The sequence below is a fragment of the Falco cherrug genome, chromosome 1 (genome assembly GCF_023634085.1).
Source record: "Falco cherrug isolate bFalChe1 chromosome 1, bFalChe1.pri, whole genome shotgun sequence".
NCBI lineage: Eukaryota > Metazoa > Chordata > Aves > Falconiformes > Falconidae > Falco > Falco cherrug.
The window spans coordinates 49736906-49757600 of record NC_073697.1 but is presented as its reverse complement, the minus strand read 5'-3'; the positions used below and the strand labels follow the sequence as shown (position 1 = coordinate 49757600).

The following is a 20695-nucleotide window of genomic DNA, read 5'->3' as shown; positions in this document are numbered from 1 at the left end:
GCTCTCATGTGTAAGTGGGTATCTGTCCTCAAAGGAATATGCACTGCCTGGAAAGATTGGTCTGTTTTGGTCTAGGTTTTTGAAGGAAAATTCCTTTTCCTGTGATACAGGATGTTTTTTTGATGTGTACGTAAGAAATTAGGTATTCACATCCTACCTAAGGCAAGCTTCTCCACCATACCTGTTACAGAGGGATAAAAACATACAATGCATATTTCTCCGGGAAAAAAAAAAGACAAAACAAAACAAACAAGCAAACAAAAAAACCCTTTAAAAGTCAATTTAAGATAAACTCAATATAGATTTACTATCCAGTTAAAGCCTGTATTGTAGTTCTGGCATCTTATCTACATTTTTGTGAAGTTATTTTTTTAAAGACTAGACAGAAAAGACTGGTACCCCTCCAAGTTTGCTTCTGTAAACTGGATCTTAAGTAAAATGCTCAGAAGGAGAATATGGAGGGGGATACTGCTGGCTATTTTATGGGTTCCCATTCTCACTGTGTTGGAGGGGATACAGCTTACAGCTTAGAGTTCCTTTGCTGTCATGTTATGTTTTAAACTTGCAGTTAAGTGGGTTATGAAATACCATTCTCTGGGAGGAAAGTGGCTTTCGATTGTTTGCTTTTCTCTGTCTCTCTTCCCCCTGCTCTCTCCAGGCAGTTGCTCTTGGCTTCAGTGAGATACGCCTTAACAAAGCTCCCGTGTCCCTTAGGAAATCTGCTGCATGAAGACCAAAGGCATCGGACCCATGGCGCAGGATAAGGCAGGCGCATCCCTGCAGGGACCCCCCTTCACTCAAACTGTTTATGAAATTGTAAACCAGGCTGGAAGAGTGAGACTGTCCGGAGGCAGAGGGGAGGGGGAGCTCATTCCTCCTCCCTGTCTCAAAGCCTTTTGCTTTCCAAGCTCAAATGCTAGCTGAAATCTGACGCCTGGACTGCACATACTGTGAGACGTGGGCATGCCCTTGCAGTGCACTGATTTCCTCTGCAGCTTGGAGAGCCAGAGCCGCGCTGAGGCTCGGCTCCATCAGGCAGCGAGTGCCACATCACTGCACGGCCTGCGCAAGGGGCTCCAGCATGGTCCTGAGGCTCCTGCTCCTCCTCGGCGGGCTGCTTAGGGCTACCGAGCCGACACCCCGCTGTGAAACTGGCCAAGAAACCCTAGGTAAGGCTAACCACCCCAAAAGTCCCCTTCTCTCCTTCCTTCCCCTGGAGATGAGCAGAGTATAGGGCTCCGGCTTCAAGGCGAAGGAGGCAGGAGCTGTCACTCTCCCCTGGAGACAAGGGGATCAGCTCTTTGGAAATCTGCAGGCTGCCAGTGATGACACTGGGGTTGTGCTTGGGAAGTGTGGATGGGAAGGCAGGAGGTGGTGTAGTTCTGCAACAGAAAAACAAGCCTGTAATGTAAGGGATGTAATGTTTCCCCATCACTGTCTTTTAAGGCCATGTGTAGATGCGTCTTTCTGTCAATTTATGGATTTCCCAGTCAGTAGGATCCCCCTCGCTGTTGTGGGGAATGCAGAGGATTTGCCCCATCTCTGGCCTTGTCTTCTAGGAATGTGGTAGTCGGATTGCAAGAAGATGAACTTTCGACCTTCTGTATGCTTTTCTGCTAAGAAAAAACTCCTCTCCCTACATTTAGCTTTAGGTCACTTATTTCAAGTCCAACATATGAGAAGATTTATTAGGATCTGACAGCTGTAGGGTGTGTTTTAGCTTGCTATAAGCAATATGGAATTTGTATGAGTTGATTGGCTGGAAAAGCAGATTTACCCTTTAGGATAAAGTTTAGCTAGGAACACGTAAAATTAAAGCTTTTGGTTCAATAACCAGTTGATTAACAAAAAATATTAAGAGTATATTTTCAAAATACCTGGTGTTTTTTCTCAAGTGGCCTTAATTCAAATTTCATTTATGTGAGGACAGTGGAGAGATGAATGCCATTGTAGTGACAAGTTCTATTCCAAGAAAAATATTTTCATAGGGTTCAAACTCAAAATGATTCAGAAAAATACTTATTTTATGGGAATACAGAAAGAGATAAGTTAACTTGAAAATGACCTTAATGTTACCCAAGGAAATTCAGCTATATTTCAGTGCTTAAATATAAACCATAGACTGTCACTGGCATTGAATGACTACACAATTCAGCCCATGTGCTGTGTACTGCATATAATTTGAGAGTACTGTTCCCACAAACATCAAAGTGAGGTCTACCGCAGCCAAAAGGGATTTTATTTTTGGATAAAGCTGCACAAAGAGAAGTGTTGTAGACTATTTGCAGCCAATTACAGGAAGAGGCTGTGGGGTTTGCAGCATGACTTTTCTTGAGTGAGGTATGTTTCTGCTCCAGTTTCAGCTGATCAAAGTTTTGCCATGGGGTATTAATCCCAACGACCACAAATGTATGGATCATGGAGGGGTAACTTTGCTGTGGCAGAATGTTTTGTGTGTGTTGGCAACTGTGCTGTCTCTAGGGAAGGGCTTCAGGGAAAGGCAGGTGATGGAAATACACCTTGCATGTGGTGGGACTGGACTGCCAATTGTGGCCCTAGAGGGATGGCTAGTGGTAGGGAAACCTCGCTGCATGGTGTGCAATGTGAGGAAGGGGCACATTTCATACTGGAGGGATGTTGGATGGGGGAATAAAGTAGCAGCTTTGCCACTGAGACACCTGCCAGATTTCTCAAGGGTCTTTCTTTTCTAAAGGGGAGAAAAAGTCATGTCAGCCACATGAAAAGAAATGGGGTTGCGGTGCTGCAAGTGTTCACCAACAGACCTTGCAGGGGTCTCCTCTCAACATCCAGGGCAGTAGCTTATGTCTTCAGCTGTAGCAACAGGAATTTCTCCCCTATTTTGGGGTCCCTTGGGCAGATCCTGGCGGGTCTCAGTGGCCAGACCTGCCATGTCCTGCAGAAGGAGACCAGCCTGGAGCTGCTCCTCCGGGAGAGAAGGGCAGCAGGGTCCAGTGCCATTGACTCCCAGCAAGGCTGGAGCTGTTTTTTGCAGGCTGCCTGGTCTTCTCGGTGATATTTGCTCTACTGTGACTCATTTTGTTGTTTTTTTTAATAAGAAACCAAATTGAAACATGGTTTACAACACCAAGATCCTTAAAAAATGCTTTGTGCTCTTCTGTTTAGAAAAATAAGGAAATGATTAGTGTCATCCAGCCCCACAATATGGCACAGGCATCACACACTGTGTGAAGAGCTTTCTGAGCAGCAGTTGGGAACCATGGCACTGAGAGGGCAGAACCCTTTTCCCCAACTGTGTCCTGCATCCCTGCAGGGGCCACTAAGCCACACACTAAGCCCCAGTGATAAGATGCTACATTGCCCTGTTGTGAGGCAGCACTTCCAGACCCTGGTGAGTTTTACTGGCCTCAGCCTCTAGTTCGGGTGAGAAAAGTACAGCTTAGCACTTTTCACCTGAAAGGTAGCCAGCTTTCAGAGCTAATAGCACAGGTGGTCCCTGTTTTATCTGTTGTGCATGTCTTTGCTGCTGACTGATGTATTCCAGCAGTAATTAGTTAAAGGCAGCACTTTACCATCACTGACAACCAAAATAAAAACAAAGTAGAAGCAGGCTGAAGTCACATGCCTTGAAATACTGAAAGCAGCTGACTTCCCTTGCAACTGGGGCCAGGTCTACCACTGGGGTGCTACCAGGGGTCAGACTGCGGCTGCAAAATAGCAGCGATAAACCCCTTCCCCACCACTCATGTTCAGACAGGGCTTTCTTGGGGACTTCTGGGGCAGGGGTACGCCAGGGCTCAGGTGGGTGTGCGAACCCCCGGGGCTGACAGGGTGAGCTGGCGGGGGGAACACCGGAGCGCCGGCCCCGGGCGCTGCCGCGATGCGCCGGGAGCGGCGCCGCCGTCTGTGGTGCCACCGTGTGGGCTCCCGGCGAGCGCGGCCGGCCCGGGGCTGCGGCGCAAGGAGGGGGGGCAGGGCCTTTAGGACCCCCGACTCCCTGCCCAAGCACCGAAGGATGTTTCGGGCTCACGGCATAGCCTGCCAGGTGTCACGGCTGCGGGGCGAGGTTTGATCCGGAGCTGTGGAGGTGGGGAGCAGCTGGCGCGCTGCGCCCGGCTTGGCACTGGCTGGCACTCGTCACCTGCAGGCCGCCTCTCTCCCAAGCACCTGGGTGTTTCCCGTTATCCCGGGTCGCTCTGCTCCGAGCCAGGCGTTGCCCCATCCTGAGGGTCTCCGAGCTTAGCCACTGGAGACGGGAGGGAGCGGGGAGGTACAAGAAAGAGAGCTGGGGAGGGAGGAGACAGGTAATGTCTTTCTTCCGGAGCCCAGCGCAGGTTTGGTGGCACTGGCTCCTCTCTGAGCTATAGCATTGAGTAAGACTGTCTTCTGGAAAGTCAGACTGACAGAAAAAGTGGCTTCACATATAGACGCCATACCTTTTCCCTCTCCTTTTCTGCCATCCCCAACTCTGTTGTGTGCCATGGGTTTTGCCGAGCTCTTCCTTCCACGAGCTGACCTCAGCTTTGTGGGACCTGAGCATATTGGTTCACCTGCTGTGGACATTTCTGCTTGTTTCCCAGTGAAACCCATGTCTGCATGCACACACACAGGCAGAGCTCTGCAGTTACTGCTGCTCTCATGCGTGTGACTGCGCTGAGTGAGCTGGCGGTGGGCTGGGGTCTGCTCCTCTCCCCCAGGGCTAGTGCTGCAGCTGGGCCCCTCAACCCACTGGGGCTGGCACGGGCAGGCGCGGACATGGAGCACAGCCGCAGTGCTGTGCTGCCTCGTGTGGGAAAGCCCAGGCTGTAGGAACCTCGCCTGCTGCACCCAAGATGGATGTGCCCAAGTCTTGTCAAAACAAAAAAATGCAGAGCTCGTGTCTGCTCCATGCACTCCCACAAGATGAGAAACTCCAGCTCTCGTAAACTCAGTTGTCATCACCGAGTCATGAGAGCTCCTCTGGATTCCCTCCACCGACTCTAGTATTTTTACACAATTACTATTTTAACAATACTTTTGTTCAGCTACTTCTAACACGGGAAATGGGATCAAACGCAGCCACTTATCTGGGGAAAATAAATTTATATTGAAAATACAATACACAGGTATATCCTTTTACTGCTGAAATATGTTGTGTATTACTTTAATCTGAAGGCAAAGTTTTCTTCTGAATACTTGTTCAGACATTTTTAAGGTGTGGGTGTGTAAAAACATAGAAGTCAAAACCTGATCAAAACCCCCACTGCCCTAAGGCACAGCAAGGCTTTTAGCAAGAGTTAGTAATACTAATGGTTGATCCTCTTCTAACATTTCTAGATATTGCCTTTCCCTTCACACACTCAGTAGCTGGTTGGGGGTGCTGGCTGGCTGATAGCTACCGTGGTCCCATTGGGGCTGCCCAGGCCACATGAGAGCCATCCCCCCCTCAAGCCTGGACCAAATGTTGGATGAATGCCACAGGTGCCATTGTTTGAGGGGGGCTGGGCATGGAGGTACCATGCAGAAAGTCACCCATTATGTTGTGAACATGGTGTTTGAGGCTGGTGGGCCACACCCTGGTCTCTTTGCTGGGCTTTTGTGGCTGCTGAATCTTGGTTTGGACAAGATCACCTTCAAGTCGGACGCAGCTGTCACAGATCAATGGAGTTTAAGGACTTGGGGGTTTTCTGCCCATTGCAGAAATAAAACTGAAAATTCAATCCCTTTGTTTATCCTGTTGTAACTCCATTGATTTACTTGGCACTATGTCAGTTTTTACAGGGTTATAACAGGACACCCTTATCCAAGAGACGTTATGAGATTAAGCCATGGATTTAAGCTAAGGCCATTGAATTAACTGTCAATCTTTTGTAACATAAAAATACCATATTTGGCTAAAACTCAACTACCTACAGAAGAACCAGATGTGAAATTAATTACATAAGTTCTCATACATCTATACTAATGAAAAGACAGTTATGCTAGGGGGCTGCACAGACTGTGTTTAACAAGGATGGGATCATATTTTGGCAAAAGTTTTGAAAGTCTTGTAACACCAAAGAGAAAAAACCTCAGTTTTTCAGACATGCTCCTCTGTCCTATGCCATTCAACAGAGTTGAACTTACTTAAAGCTTCTGACTCTGTGGTAAGCTGTTGGCCAAAGCAGTTAGAGAGTGCTACATCCTTAGACCGTGAGAACTGAGCTGTAGAGAGTATAAGGTCACAAAATAAAGCTATGGAGGCATCACAGTTCCAGATTACCAGTTTATTAAGTTTTTTCACCCTTCTGCAGTCATCCTGATAAAAAAATGGATCCTTTAGACAATAGTTATAGAGATTTCCTGACCTATTCCACCTTCTCACCCCAGCTGTTGTGTTAACACCAGCATCCCCCAGATCTGAACTGATTTCTCTTCACTGACCAGACGCTAAGAGATGGTCTCTATATGTCTCCAGATCATCTTGGTGCACAGCGAACACATGTTCGGCATCAGCCCAGGCACACATGCAGCCCAGCAAGTCTTCAGCCAATTTGGCAACTCCTGGGCCATTTTGTTGTCATTGTCTTTGTTGTGTTTTGTTTTCCCAAATCGTAATTTTTCCCTCACAACTTGGAAAAGATCTCAGCTGAGGTAAAGAAAGGACATTTAGTGTTTGTTTTGGGAATTATGCTTCTGTTCAGGATTTTCAGGTGGGAGGACTCCCTGGATCAGCACCTGTTGGCCAGAGACACAGCTGGGGTGACACCAGGGATCCTGTCACTAGAGGCACAGAGACAGGCAGTGGGGACAGACAGGCAGACAGAAATGCTCTTCATCAGTTCTTTCAGGTTCCTACAACTGCAGCCTTGTTCAGGTTTCATCTGGACAATTAGAAACAAGGGAGAATTACTGGTAACCACTGAGGCTGGCTTTGAGCTGTTGCTGAGTCACAGGTCCTGGTGTGTACCCGCACAGATTTTGACCTGTGATCCACAGGTTGCATGAACACCCATCACCCATGGGAAAGCTTCAGCACCTTCTTGCAGGCCCCAGACCAGTTCTGTGAGAGAAACAGTCCTGAAAGAGCCAACTGCAGTGTCATTGCTGTGGGAATACATTCAGTAATTCAGTAAAAATGGGTGTTCAACCGAATGCCAGGCAGCAGGTGGGTTAGAAAGAAGGGTGATTAATAATGAACACTGGCTTGTGTCTTCCTGCTGTGATCTTGCTTGCAAAGTGAAGGCAGATTAGGCATTAATCTCTTTCAGGTGCTTTCAGGCTTCTTCATGTGAGGGAGCAGGGCTAAAACAGGTCTTGTCTCACTGCCTGCACGTCAGGCTGCTGCGTACTGCTTCTGCCCCCTTGCAAACACATTGCTGCCCTGGGGCAGTTACAGCAGTTGCTGGAGTGGAAGATTAGTAACAGGAATTCAGTCCTCTACTCACAAAAGCTTTGATGTACCCAGAAAAAGGAGTTAACCACGTGAGTTGCTTTTGGCAATCGCTCCTCTCTCCTCCAGTTTTCCTGGAATTCCTTCTCTGTGGCTGGGGAATCTTCTCCAATTCTGCTCCTGCATGTGTGCCTTAGACATGTAGCTGTCTTCTCTCCTGGACTTTCTGCTTGACCATTTTCCCCCTAGCCAAGCTACCCGGGTGCCTCATTCCTTTGCCACTAGTCCCCTTACTTCACTCCTCCTGGAGGTTCTGATCCATTACAGTATTCTGTAACAGATCTTGTCCTGCTCTTGTCCTCATGCTGTAGCTAGAGCTTGCTCTGGAGGCAGGCTGTGCTTTGCCATTTGCAGGTGCTGTTGCAATGTTTTGTAGAATGGTGCATCCCAGCAGTGTTTTGTATTACTGCTGATATTAAGTTTTGTCTCTTTAGTGTTACAAGGCAGGTTATAGTTGCAAAGACTTGACTTGATGAACTGTGTAGAACTGCAAGGAGAGTAACACTAATTTGATCAGAAACTGAAATGTTTTGTTTGGAGAAGTGGAGGTCTTGACTATAAACAGTCTAAAATGAATACATATGTCTTCCAATTTAAAATTGTGTTGTAAGAAACCCTGAAAGCTGGCAGGGGGTGTGCTGGTCTGTACAAGATAAATTATCTAATCTTGTTCGATCTGTCAGTCATAACAATGGGATTGTGTAAGCCTTACTGAATGATTTAGATATTTTGAATGTAAGACTGGCCCTTGGGCTTATTCCATATCCTCAAGCACATAAGTCTCCTATTGGCTTTGTTCTCAAAAAGGCAAGCAGCCAAGTCGTGGCACTGGAAGTAGCTGTTGAGCTCTATTGTCCGTATTGTCCGGGTTAGGGTTAATCACAGCAGCTTGCCTCTTTCAGTGCTGAATCATCGGGGGGGGGGGGGGGGGGGGGGGGGGGGGGGGGGGGGAATGTAAGCTTGGCAGTAAAATATGTATGTGCTGCATTGTAGATTTTCAAGCTTGCCTTTGCAAATTAAAACCAGAAGCGTGTATTATAGAGAGCGCTCAGAAAGCTTGAAATGGCTTTTCTCCTCTTCAATAAGTTATTTTATCCATGATCTTAAATAGAAGCTGTGCTACTGAAAGGACTTTTGTAGCTTTGGTGGAATAGCTAGAGTACAAAAATAAACATAAAAAAGGTTGTTCTGTGTCAGGAAGAAAAAGGTCTCTCTGTACCAACCTGTCCACAGATGGGACTGTGAGAGGAGGTGGCACTGTCTTCCTCTGAGCCCAGGGAAGCCTCTTCTCAAAAAATGGAAGAGGTCTGGGCTCTTTCAAGCACAGAAGAAGCAGCAACTGAAGCCTGCCAAGTTAATTTGGAGACCTGAGAAACTCCCTGTCATTTCTTTTCTGAAAAAGAGAAAGGGAGTGGCTGAACTCTTCTAGCATTGCCAGAGCTTTGACAAAGCAGGCTATGATGGGTGGGGACAGGGATTTGCCAGTTATTTCTGTGTGCAGAGACCCAGACCCGTGAGTGCAGGGCTCCAGGAACGGAGAGTGCAGCTGCAGCTTGGGATCTGGCCTCAGAGGGTTGCCTGCTGCCTGCTCTCCAGGCAGGCAGGCTCTGGCCCAGCTACGTGCATCCACACTTACTTATATAAGTACACATACTGGAGAATTATCTTTGGCCCTCGTAGAGCCGCACCCTTCAAAACATATGCAGGCATTGGCATTACAAAACATAGGAAAAGTCCAAACACCACATCTGCACACATACACATTTAAGACTCACTATAAAGCAAGAAAAGCAGACCTTTTCTCTCTTGCTTTTACGTATATTAACTCCTGATAACATGAAAGCTCAAGCTGTTTCACTCTTGCTTGTTCACAAGAAGAGCTGTGGCTGATGTATGGATCATATGGCAGTTTGCACGGGGCTGTGGTGGGGAGAAGTGTTACAGTTTGGGCAGAGCTGGCCTCTGACAGCAGAAGAAATTGCACAGATGTCTTTGGCAGAGAGAGACAGAGAGAAAACAGTACAGTATGCTGCAAAAATGTGAGGCTTAGTTCTATGTTTAGGCTTAGAACTAGGTTTAGGACCCAGGAGGAAGGAGTTTGTTTTGCTGCGAGCCAATGAGTGAGTCTTGGTAACTGCATTTGTGAGGGGCATCCTGCACCAAAAGTAGTAGAAAAGCTTTATCCTGTGTTGAAAAATTATCCCTGCTTATCACATACTGAGATGAACAGCTTCAGTTGCCGTGGGAAAGGCTTACCTGGGTTTGGGTTACTCACCTAAAAAATGAATCTATCCTCTTCAGTCAGCATCTTTGTTAATGAGTAATAGTCATGTCCCTTAATAGATTGCCCCTTCCTGTAAGTATGGTAAAAATAACAAAATGTAAAAGCCAGGTAGCAGACCATCTGAAACCAGAACTGCCTTTACCTCTCCAGTGCTAGCATTTACTCCTGCTCACAAAATGATCCAGCCCTCTTGTGAGCCCAGCTACAGCATATGACTTAGCAAAATTTTGCATGTCTGTTCCATCAGCTATCCATTTCTTCCTGACTCCTTCTGGCCAGCTGGGCCAAAAGAGGGTTCTGCTAAGTGCAGCAAAACTGCTGCTGCTTGGAGAGCCAGAGCAGGGGGAAGCAGCAGCCTCAAGCCCAGACCGCGCCTGCTACATTTTCCCTTTGGTTTTGTCTGCTTGTTTCAGCAAGTTGCCAGAATACCTTTTTGCTCCAGCTGAATAAGCAGAATACTGAGACACCGTTGAGAACAAATTTGCGCCACGTATCAAACTGACTGATGGCTCTAGCACTCCTGCACAGTAATAGTGGTCTGGGGAGACTGTGTGTGCCTCAGCTTCGTTATTTGAGCAGTGCATGTCAGAGACACACGAAAAGGATGTTAGTAGCTCGTCAGCAGAGGGGAAATGCCTCTTACCTTTGAGGATATGTGAGCAGTTGTAGAAAGACCATCCACAAATGAACCCATGAAGAACTGCACGCAGCACACACAACCCTCTAGTCTAAAATAATAGCTACAATACAGTCATTTTCTGCTGAGAAGAAAAAAAAAAAAAAAGTCAAATATTTCTTATCCACCCTTCAAGGTACTGAAGGGGATTCATTGCTAATGACCCTGGTGATAACCAGAGATAGTGTCACTCTGCTCATTGGGATGTGGCTGGACTCAAGGCAGTCCCATCCACATAAAGTTTTCCTCCCTGTATGGAACAATTGGCTCGCTCTATAGACTTCTGTCCATGGATAGCCTCACAAGTTGTTGTGGGTGTGATAGCATTATGATATAAGACTATCCAGATTCAGGGAGGTAGTGACATCCAATTTTATTAACAGGATTAATTACTAGAGCTCTTACTAAGAAGAGATCACTCCTTTCTCTTTCCCAGCTAGTATTGTACAAAACGTTATTCCTTGATTATGCCCAGATGTAAAACTTCACACAGTATCTGGCTGAGATGAAGCTTTTTTAGAAATACCTTGACCTTAATAACTAACTAACTGAGGGGATTGTACCTAGCGAAGGGAAACACTGAAATCCTGTAACAGAAGACACTGTTGATGAACCAGGTATTGTTTATTGCTACCAGCATAATGTACCAAGCCAGGAAAGGAGTTTGTATGGATATGATTTTTTTTCCAGCTTGCTGCTTACCAGAACTTGCTGGTGTTGGAGATGGACTCTTTCTGCTAGCTCTGATCCCTCATTTATTTTATCAGGTAATGTGGATCAATGACAATCCATAATACAGAACCAGACTAATTTCCAATTAAATGTCTCCCTCCAAGATAAAATTCCTGGGTTATTTTTTTTTTCTCATTATAATGATTTTATTTTGGCTAAAGAATGATCAACTCGTTAGCAACAGATGTGCAGATGATTTCATTTAAACAAATAGGCTGGGAATAGAACTTTAAACTTTCTTTAGTAGGAAAAAGAAAACATAATGAATTTGTTCTTACGAGGACAAATACTCAATTCGCTAAGCAAGAAGCTAGATGCCTGTCCCCACAGCGAGAGTTAGAAGAAATAGCAACATAGCTAGATCCCCAATACATCACAAGGAAAGCAGACCTGTTGGTGTTCAAAAAGCATGCACATAGTGGCTTAGCTGCTATGAGGTACTGGTGAAACAGCTCTGATACCTTGATAGCAATATTTTTCTTTACTTGCCAGTATCGGAGAAGGGCAATATAGAATCATTGGCTACAGGACCAAAAGAGGCCCCTCCTGGGTGATCAAACCATGTTCTTTCAAAGCCAAGAGAGCTTCTTTGTTTGACCTAGTAAACAGAAAGCTGAGGGGATCTGATTGCTCTCTGCAAACACACGGTGAAGGCATGCACCAGAAAGTGCAGATTGCTATTTAAGCTAAAGGACAATGCTGGCACAACAATGCACGGATATCAACTGGCCACGAATACTTTTAGGGAGGAAATTAAAAGGCAATTTCTAGCCATTAAAGGAGTGAACTTTTGGAAAAGCTTTCCCATGAGAGTAGCTGGGGAGGGAAATAATTAGTTTTAAGTTTTTATTAAAAGGATTATAAAATGCAGTTGCTAGGGATAGAACGAAGTAGGATGGGGGAGAAATACATCCCTTCACATCCATCAAAATTTTAATTGCTTTACAAGGAAGGTAGGCACACCATTATGTGGGACACAGATTTGTTAGGGGAAGATCCATGAGGCATCTTGGTTATGTTCAGAAGGACTCACATGGACTTTTGGACTAAACCAGATTATTAAAGACCTACATTTTCATTAGTGAAATTTCCTAGGCACCTAACTTACAGTTTTTAAGCATGCCTAGAAATATTGTCAGGTTGTCAGGGCTGGGGAGCTCCATGTTTTTTTCAAAGATAAGCCTGGTTTCTTACACAACCACACTTCAGATATATTATCAAGACCTCCTCCCTTTTTAAACTGGATCAAAAACTGGCTGGTCAATATGCTTGTCTGGCCATGCCCTGCACAGGATCCTTGAAGTCTGTCCTGTCTTCTTCTTAAACTCCATTTCTGACTGTTTGCTAGGGTGAGGGTCTCTTTTTTTTTGTGTGTGTGTGGGTGGGGGTGTATGGGGCTCCACAAGAGCCCCATATGGTCTGGTGTAAGACCATGGGTTAGAGGGGTTTCTGTGTCTGGGGTGCAAAACCCAGAGGGACCAGAGTACATGTGCCTTGTGCCTGTATGTCAGTGTGTGCAGTTGCTAGCAAACACCACACTGGACAGGACAAAAGATTGGGAGCTGGGTATTTGAGCAGCTGTGATCCTGGGCTGGAGAGTGAAGAGTCAGGAGGGTCTCAGACATGGCTACTAGAGGAACCAGGAGGTCCAAGCCAGCTATTGGGAAGACCATGGTGCCTGGGGCTTGGCTACCAAGCATACCGTGCTCTAGGTATGGGCCAGCTACCAGTGAGACCAGCATATGTGTCAGTGCATGAGACAACTGGGAGATCAGTGGATCCAGGTACCACCTGCTGGGTAAACTGAGCCTGGCTATTGGGGTTTGAGTATGTCTAAGCTGAGCTACTGGAGGAATCCACCTGTACTTCTGTTCCACCAGTGGTCTTTCATCCTGATTAGCCAGAAAGGGGAATGGGATGATGCTTTTGGTGCTGGTTGGTTTGCCTGTACTGTGTTTTCTCGTTGAGTAAATATATGTAATATGTGACTGTTGGGAATAAATGCGTGTCCCCTGTGGACCTCAGGACATAGAGCTGCAGCAGCCTTTGTGGGGCTACCAAACTGGACAATTCCTAACATGAGGAAGGTACCACAGATACCGCCATAATGCTTTTTTTTTTTTTTTCCTCTTTATTTGCAGGTCAATGCCAAACCGTACAGAAAGGTATGATGTGACTTTGCTCACTGTCCTTGGAGAGTCTTGAAACCTTAAGTATTCCTTTACTATTTCCTATTAAGTTTTCTAGTGTTGATGCTATACTAGGTCTTATTCCTCGAGAGATGATCTCTCACACAAGGTAGCATTTTGCTGCTGTGACAATGCTATTTGCTGCCAGCCAGAGATATTAGCAAGAGAAGGAGGCTCAAACATAGGCCCATTACTGTAATAGCTGGTAATTTTATGAAAAGACATCTCTCTATTAATCTATTACTACTCTTCACCTCCGAGTGGGTTGAAGGTATTACCAACATTTATCCTTCGTAAGACCTCTTAACCTCATTTTTTAAAAGGTATTAGGTTTGTGAGAATATACATGTAAGGACATTTATGGGCCTGCTTGCCTGAGAGTCAAGTCCCAGAATAACTTTTGATCTCTTTGGGCAATTTCAACCAAACTTCACAGAGGAGCTGCATTCAGACATATTAAGTCTTATAAATTTTATGGGGCCAAGCAAAGAAGAAAGATACCTTACTAATGCCTTCCCCATTACAGAAAATAGAGATCTGTATGATCTCTCACCTCATCAGTGAATCCATAACAAAAGGTAAGGACAGGGAAGATAATGATATCAAAACCACACTTTATTCAGAATCTGAGTTTTTCCTATGTTAGACACCAGCAAATTCACACCTCAAGGTTTTTTTCTCTCTTATGGATTCTCTGGTGTTTAATAAGATCAAACTGTAATGTTAATTTAAATCAGATAAGATTTATTTGGAGATTAAGCTGGAGACATGGATTTGACAGATGGACAGCTCAGTGGATAAGGCATTGGCCTCGTTGCCGATCGGTATGGTTGCACTCAAAGAATTACGGTCAACAACGGCTCAATGTCCACGTGAAGACCAGTGACGAGTGGCATTTCTCAGGGGTCTGTACTGGGACTAGTGCTGTTCAACATCTTTGTCAGTGACATGGACAGTGGGATTGAGTGCACCCTCAGCGAGTCTGCTGACGACACCAAGCCATGTGGTGCATTCAACATGCTGGAAGGAAGGCATGCCATCCAGGGGGACCTTGACAGGCTTGAGAGGTGGGCCCATGCAAACCTCATGAAGTCCAGCAAGGCCAAGTGCAAGGTCCTACATATGGGTCGGGGTAATCCCAAACACAAATACAGGCTGGGTGGAGAATGGATTGAGAACAGCCCCAAGGAGAAGTACTTGGGGGTGTTGGTTGACGAAAAGCTCAACATGGCCCAGAAACATGCGCTTGCAGCCCAGAAAACCAACCATATCCTGGGCTGCAGCAAAAGAAGTGTATCCAGCAGGTCAAAGGAGGTAATTCTCCCCCTCTACCCCACCCTCATGAGACCCTACTTGTAGTAGTGCGTTCAGCCTTGGGGCCCCCAACATAAAAAGACACGGATCTGTTTGAGTGAGCCCAGAGGAAGGCCACAAAGATGATCAGAGGGCTGGAGCACCTCTCCTATGAATACAGGCTGTGAAAGGTTGTTCAGCCTGGAGAACTCTGGGCAGATCTTACAGCAGCCTTTCCATACCTAAAGGAGGCACATAAGAAAACTGGAGAAGGACTACAAGGGCATGTAGTGATAGGACAGGGGGGAATGGCTTTAAGCTGAAAGAGGGTAGATTTAGATCAAATATAAGGAAGACACTCTTCCCTGAGGCTGGTGAGACACTGGAAGAGGTTGCTCAGAGAAGCTGTGGATGCCCCATCCCTGGAAGTGTTCAAGGCCAGGCTGGATGCGGCTTAGAGCAACTTGGTCTAGTGGAAGGTGTCCCTGCCCATGGCAGGGAGGTTTGAACTAGATGATATTGAAGGTCCCTGCCAATCCAAACCATTCTATGATTTTATAAGTATGAGACAGCCTTTCCTTTGGAAACCAGATTTTATTAATATTGGTGGTTTCCAAGATATTTGTTAATGAACTCACATATGGGCCCAATACTCCAGTGTTTTCTGAGCAGGGATGTGTCCTTTCATTGCTGTTCAGGTATTGAATTAACAAAATAAATCTTGTTTTAGGAACAATGCTTATTAATCAGGTAACTTCTGATGCTCCATCAAATTGTTATATACCATTTGAATTCTGAATGTCATCTACTTGCATCAAACTGTTTGCAGTCAATCTCCAGACCAAGCATACTTTCCATTATCTTTCTATAAGTGGTTTTAGACATCAAATTCATTTAAGAGTATTGCAAACTGCCTCTAGTCTATCTGTGAACAAAAACCTAAGTTCATCTAATGTGTTCTTTGTTATGTTGTCTTTCAACTATTCAGAGTGTCAGTGAAGCAAGTTATTTTTCATATGTTTATCTTCTTTTCATAGCAAAATGTGTGGACATTGCTTTAAGTTCTTGTACTGATGTTGCCTATACTCAAATGATGTATCCTAATTTTCTGGATCAGAAGTCTCGAGAAGTGATTGAGTACAGCTCTGAGTACATCCTCATCAGTGTGCTGCACAACTTGCTCCAGGGAGAATGCAATCCGGACCTGAGGCTCTTGGGCTGCTCAGTGCTGGCCCCACAGTGCGAAAAGGACAAAGTTATAAAGCCCTGCAGGCATGTCTGTGAAAATCTGAAAAAAAATTGCCTCCCTGCCTTTGATGCAATAGACATGGCTTGGCCGTACTTCTTAGACTGTGACCGCTTTTTTGCTGGGGAAGAAGAGGGATGTTTTGACCCGCTGGCAAAGCTGCGAGGTAAGGAAGGAAGCCCTGCTGATGCAGCTTACTTGTCTAGATGGGAAGGGTCTCACCTCACTCAGCTTGACAAGTCTATGGCACAAAACCTCTCTGCTTGTCATCTCAGCTTGTCATCTTTTTAGACACCTGTAAGCTGTGATTCATCTTGTTCCACCTATTTTAAACACTTAATTAAACTGTGCTCAAAAAGCATCTGTTTCTCTCTCTCATATACAAAGAGCATCAAGACAGGCAGCTCAGAGCTAGATGTTTAGACTGCCAAAGTGCGTTTAGATAAGCCCTGCTCTGTGTAATAGCTGTCTGTATATTTCAAATATTTTATTTAAAAACTGAAATAGTAATGCAATCATAAATTCATGACTGCTTGACAAGCTTAACACCTCATTAAAATAATCTCATTAATGGTTGTCACAGATTTTTGTTTGGATGAAGAAGATCCAGATAGCTGAAGACAACTGAACCTCTTAAAAAATGAATTTGCTCCACCAGATTCAAAGGGAAAGATCTGTACATTTTGTGACTATAATGTGCTAAGTATTCCAAAGGCCAGATTATAACTGGAGGCTGCAAAAAAATATTTGTCACTGTGCCTAAGCATTAGTATGATTTTGCAAACAAAATATGCCACAATAAACAGTGTAGGATGTACTACATAGTTTTAAATTTTGATTGCAGCTGTATTTTCTATAATTCTACTACTGAAAAAGTTATTTTGCAGAAAAGTGCAGGCGTTCATACAATCCTCTGAGCATCATGGTTTTAAACACTGTTACAATTTTTCTTTGCAGGGGAAGTAGATGTGGAGGAAGATTTGCCTTCAGATTTGCCAGCAACTTTTATTCAGTTCAAACACCATTCTTATTCCCAAATGGTGAGCACATTAAAGAAGACTGCTTCTAAGTGCTCCCATATTGCAACAACTTACAGCATAGGTCGCAGTTTTGAAGGAAAGGATCTTTTTGTGATTGAGTTTTCAACCAAGCCTGGACACCATGAACTGCGTGAGTTATATCAGTGTTGATCAAGTTGCTTGAGGGAAGTCCAGATTATCCAAGTGAAAGCAGGTCCTTTTAATGGGATATCACTTAAACTGTAAAAAGCGTTGATTCAAAACCATTTCTCCTCCTTTGTGTTCCTGAATTACAGCAATAGCCGATGGTTCACTGTAGCAATTATAGTCCAATTGCAATTTTCTACCTTTATGACCTCCACTTATGACCATGGTTGACATTCCTTGTTCCTAGATGTATGACCATGTGTTTGGTTGCAGTGATATGGCTATTATTTATATGTGTCCAGTGTACAGAGAAGTTGGGATAGTTTTCTGTTACTGACCTGTCCTCTCCATCATCTACCACTTCCTCGGTCTCCTTTTATTTATTACTAATAAAAAGCTTTATTTATCAAGTGCTACACACTTCCTACAAGTAATGCCTGTCCCTAGACTAAACATAGTCTTTCACATCCTACAATATGTACATGTGAGAAGGCCTCGGATACAGAAGGACATTGACATCAAAAATAGGCAATGCAGCACAGAAAACAATACTGAACAGAGTTTCAGGCCAGTGTAATACCTGTCAGTATAACAGGTGAATGATACCAGGAATTTGTGGTATCAGAATGCCTGAATACCTTTAGGATATGAATCCTCACAACTGTTCTGCAAAGGGGAACAGTGCTGATCTCTATTTTGTAGATTCATCACTGAGACAGCAAGGGCCAGATTTTTAAATGTTGTACATTCTTCAAAATCCAGATCATTTCCCTGGGGAGGATTAGGTGTTATTTTCCAGTTACCAGCTCCCAGCTCAAATACAGTACCTGACTAACTCAGGTGGACTGCTATGGCCACTGCTGCATACCCAGAACCTCAGGCTGCTTCTCATCAGACTAGTTCCAGCATCAGAACAGCCTCAGCAGTGCAGCAGAACTGAACTACATCTGATTTAATACTTCAATGAGATTATTATCTCAGGTCAAGCTACTGTGTCTTCTGTGTGATATGCTGCATGGGAGACAGAGAAGACAGTGAAGACTGGTGTTAGCTTTGCTTAACTCTCAGCCGCGCTGCCTTGCATGATGTAGAGGTATTTTGAGGTGCCTTTAAACATGCTCAAGGTCACAGGAGATGTCTTGAACAGAGCAAAGACCTACATTACTATTTCCTGTCCTATTATCCTTCCTTTCTTGTGTAAAGAAAAGAACTTGCAGGTGTCTTTTTAAGCTGATAGTTCCATTTGCCAGGAAAACACAAAGCCTACAAATCAGGCTTTTAAATTAAAACTGTGATATGGCATGATAAAGATGGTAGTTTAACATATTACCTAGCATTTCCTTCTAAATCTGTTGCTTCGTGCTGCTCCGGACAGCACAAAAGAAAGTGGAAATAGCTCTAGAGGTGGAGATTTTGCCTGCTTGAGCAAACTGCATAATAGGTCTGTGCCAGCCCTCCTCCAGCATTTAGTGCTCGAGGCTGGCCAGGTTCGAAGAGGAAGATGAAATGATAGACAGGAAAGGGTGTCTCCAAAGTGCATCTTTTTTCTACTTTCCATTAGTCTCTAAGAAAGGGTGGAAACTGGGAGAATAACTGTGGGGAATTGTGAAGTTTTACGTTTCTAATAGTCTTATTCCAAGGCTATTTAGCCTGAAAGCCATTTTTTATGCACGACCTAATTTCTGTTCCAAATAGAGAGACAATATATTGCACATCTGCAGGTCGTTTCTAGGATCTGTGACAACATAAAGCATTGAAGCCACCCAAGGTAAGTGAGATTGCCAGGGATGTATTTTATTCCTTCCTTGCCGTGGCCTGACACTTTTGTTCACAGCAGTCTTTGTTCACAATTAATAAGTCCCCCAAAATCAGAGCAATGATTGCTTCTTATGGTGTGGGATCCTGAGAGTATGGACATACTTTATTTTGCACTATTTAAATTGATGCTGAACTGACTTGTAAGGGAGGGAAATTAATCTGGAATTGGTGTGCTATTTACAGGAACATATGCATTAAATTAGTGTAAATAAAACTTTCTGACTCATCAGTAAGGTATTTGGGTTATGCTGCTTTTGGAAGCCATCCAAGTATAATCAAATTAAAGCATCTCATTACTTCACATTTCGCAGTTAAGCCAGAATTTAAGTACATTGGCAATATGCATGGAAATGAAGTTGTGGGGAAAGAGCTGCTAATATACCTCGCACAGTATCTGTGTTCGGAGTATCTTCTTGGGAACCCTCGCATCCAGACCTTGATTAATAATACCAGAATTCATCTCCTACCTTCACTCAACCCTGATGGGTATGAACTGGCTGCAGAAGAGGTAAAAGACTTTTTATAAGGAAATGTTCAGGGCTTCATGTTTCTAAAAACCCCCAAGCTAAAGGACAAACTGGGAGGGGAATGTCACATATGGGAGGGAGTATTAATAATCAGCAGCCAGAATCCCAGGCTGTTTTGGTGGTAGGTTGCTTTCCAAAGATGATGTGGACAGAGCCAAGAGGAAATCAGAGCCACGTTTGTCATTTTTGCTGCCTGCATGCAATGACGAGGGAATGACTGTGTTACTTTTTCACACATTTAGCACTCTCTGCTATCAGTTCTAGAACAAAATGCCCACTGAATCACTGTAATGACTGTTAAATTATTTTATAAGGAAATGTGGTTTAATACTGTGGAATAGATGTTCTTCTCCTTTTAGAAGAGCAGGTATAATAAAATGTTTTTTCTGTACTGTCACCCTTTCCTAATCTATAGCAGTTTTCAGAGATCAGCTGGTGTCTGAAGGAGATTTGTGAAAGCAAAACTTCTATTATATTTTACCTGACATTCTTCTTCCTCACTTTTACCGATAGCACCATTAGCATGAAAATAGGACCTTTCTTTTTCTGCATTGCTCATGCGGTGAGTTCTCTCTGTTGTATGAGTTGTATGAGTCTGGCGTTATTGCAATCTGCCTGATCCTGTCTGGGAATGTCAGCTGTATTTTCTTTTTCTCCTCCTCTAACCCACTCTGCATCCTGCTCCATGCTGAGTAAGAAGCTGCTGCGTTCCTCTCATGAGTCACATCACTGGTGAATGAAATGCTTCCTGCATGCTGGTTAGTGTGTTAGTGTTCATGGGAATATAAAATGATTAGTAAGTGTGGTTCTTTAACAGTATAGACATTTTCAATTTACTTATTCTAAAACTTCTCTTTGATTAAAATGGCATTTTAAATCATTTCCACAAAGTGATATTTTGAAACAGAAAGTTATTCTGAGGCTGGCTTCTGTGTTACAAATTAGGGAGCTGGTTACAATGGATGGGTCATAGGACGACAGACAGCTCAGAACTTGGACCTGAACAGAAATTTCCCTGATTTGACATCTGAGGCTTACAGAAGAGCTGGGATTCGTGGGGCCCGCCTTGACCACATCCCCATTCCACAATCCTACTGGTGGGGTAAGGTATGAATTACAGATTTTATAATCACATGTACTACATAGCAACTCAGGAATTTAAGAAGCTGAGATTGCTTGTTCTGAAGTTATTCTCTGGTAATCAGATTTTGCAAGTAGGACTAAACTGGACAGGCTCAGAATTGGCATGAAAAATGATGGTGTAGGTCTGGCCAAAGAGGCAGGTGTCACAGATCATTGGGAAAATTTGTGGATAATTTGTATTTTGCTATTTTAGATAAAGAATAATGACTGTTAGGAGGGGGTCACAAGTGT

The 20695-nt window shown here is 44.3% G+C and overlaps 1 protein-coding gene across 1 annotated transcript in view; it reads left to right on the top strand.

Annotated features, from left to right (window-relative positions):
- The first annotated feature begins 881 nt into the window (after positions 1–881).
- The window catches only part of CPZ (carboxypeptidase Z), a 43388-nt gene continuing 23574 nt past the window's right edge, over positions 882–20695 (top strand). The window contains exons 1-6 of the mRNA XM_005433148.4: positions 882–1169; positions 13224–13247; positions 15602–15976; positions 16768–16980; positions 19106–19302; positions 20267–20428. Coding sequence (XP_005433205.1) covers positions 1082–1169; positions 13224–13247; positions 15602–15976; positions 16768–16980; positions 19106–19302; positions 20267–20428 — 1059 coding nt within the window. The 5' untranslated portion in view covers positions 882–1081. The remainder of the gene's footprint in view (positions 1170–13223; positions 13248–15601; positions 15977–16767; positions 16981–19105; positions 19303–20266; positions 20429–20695) is intronic.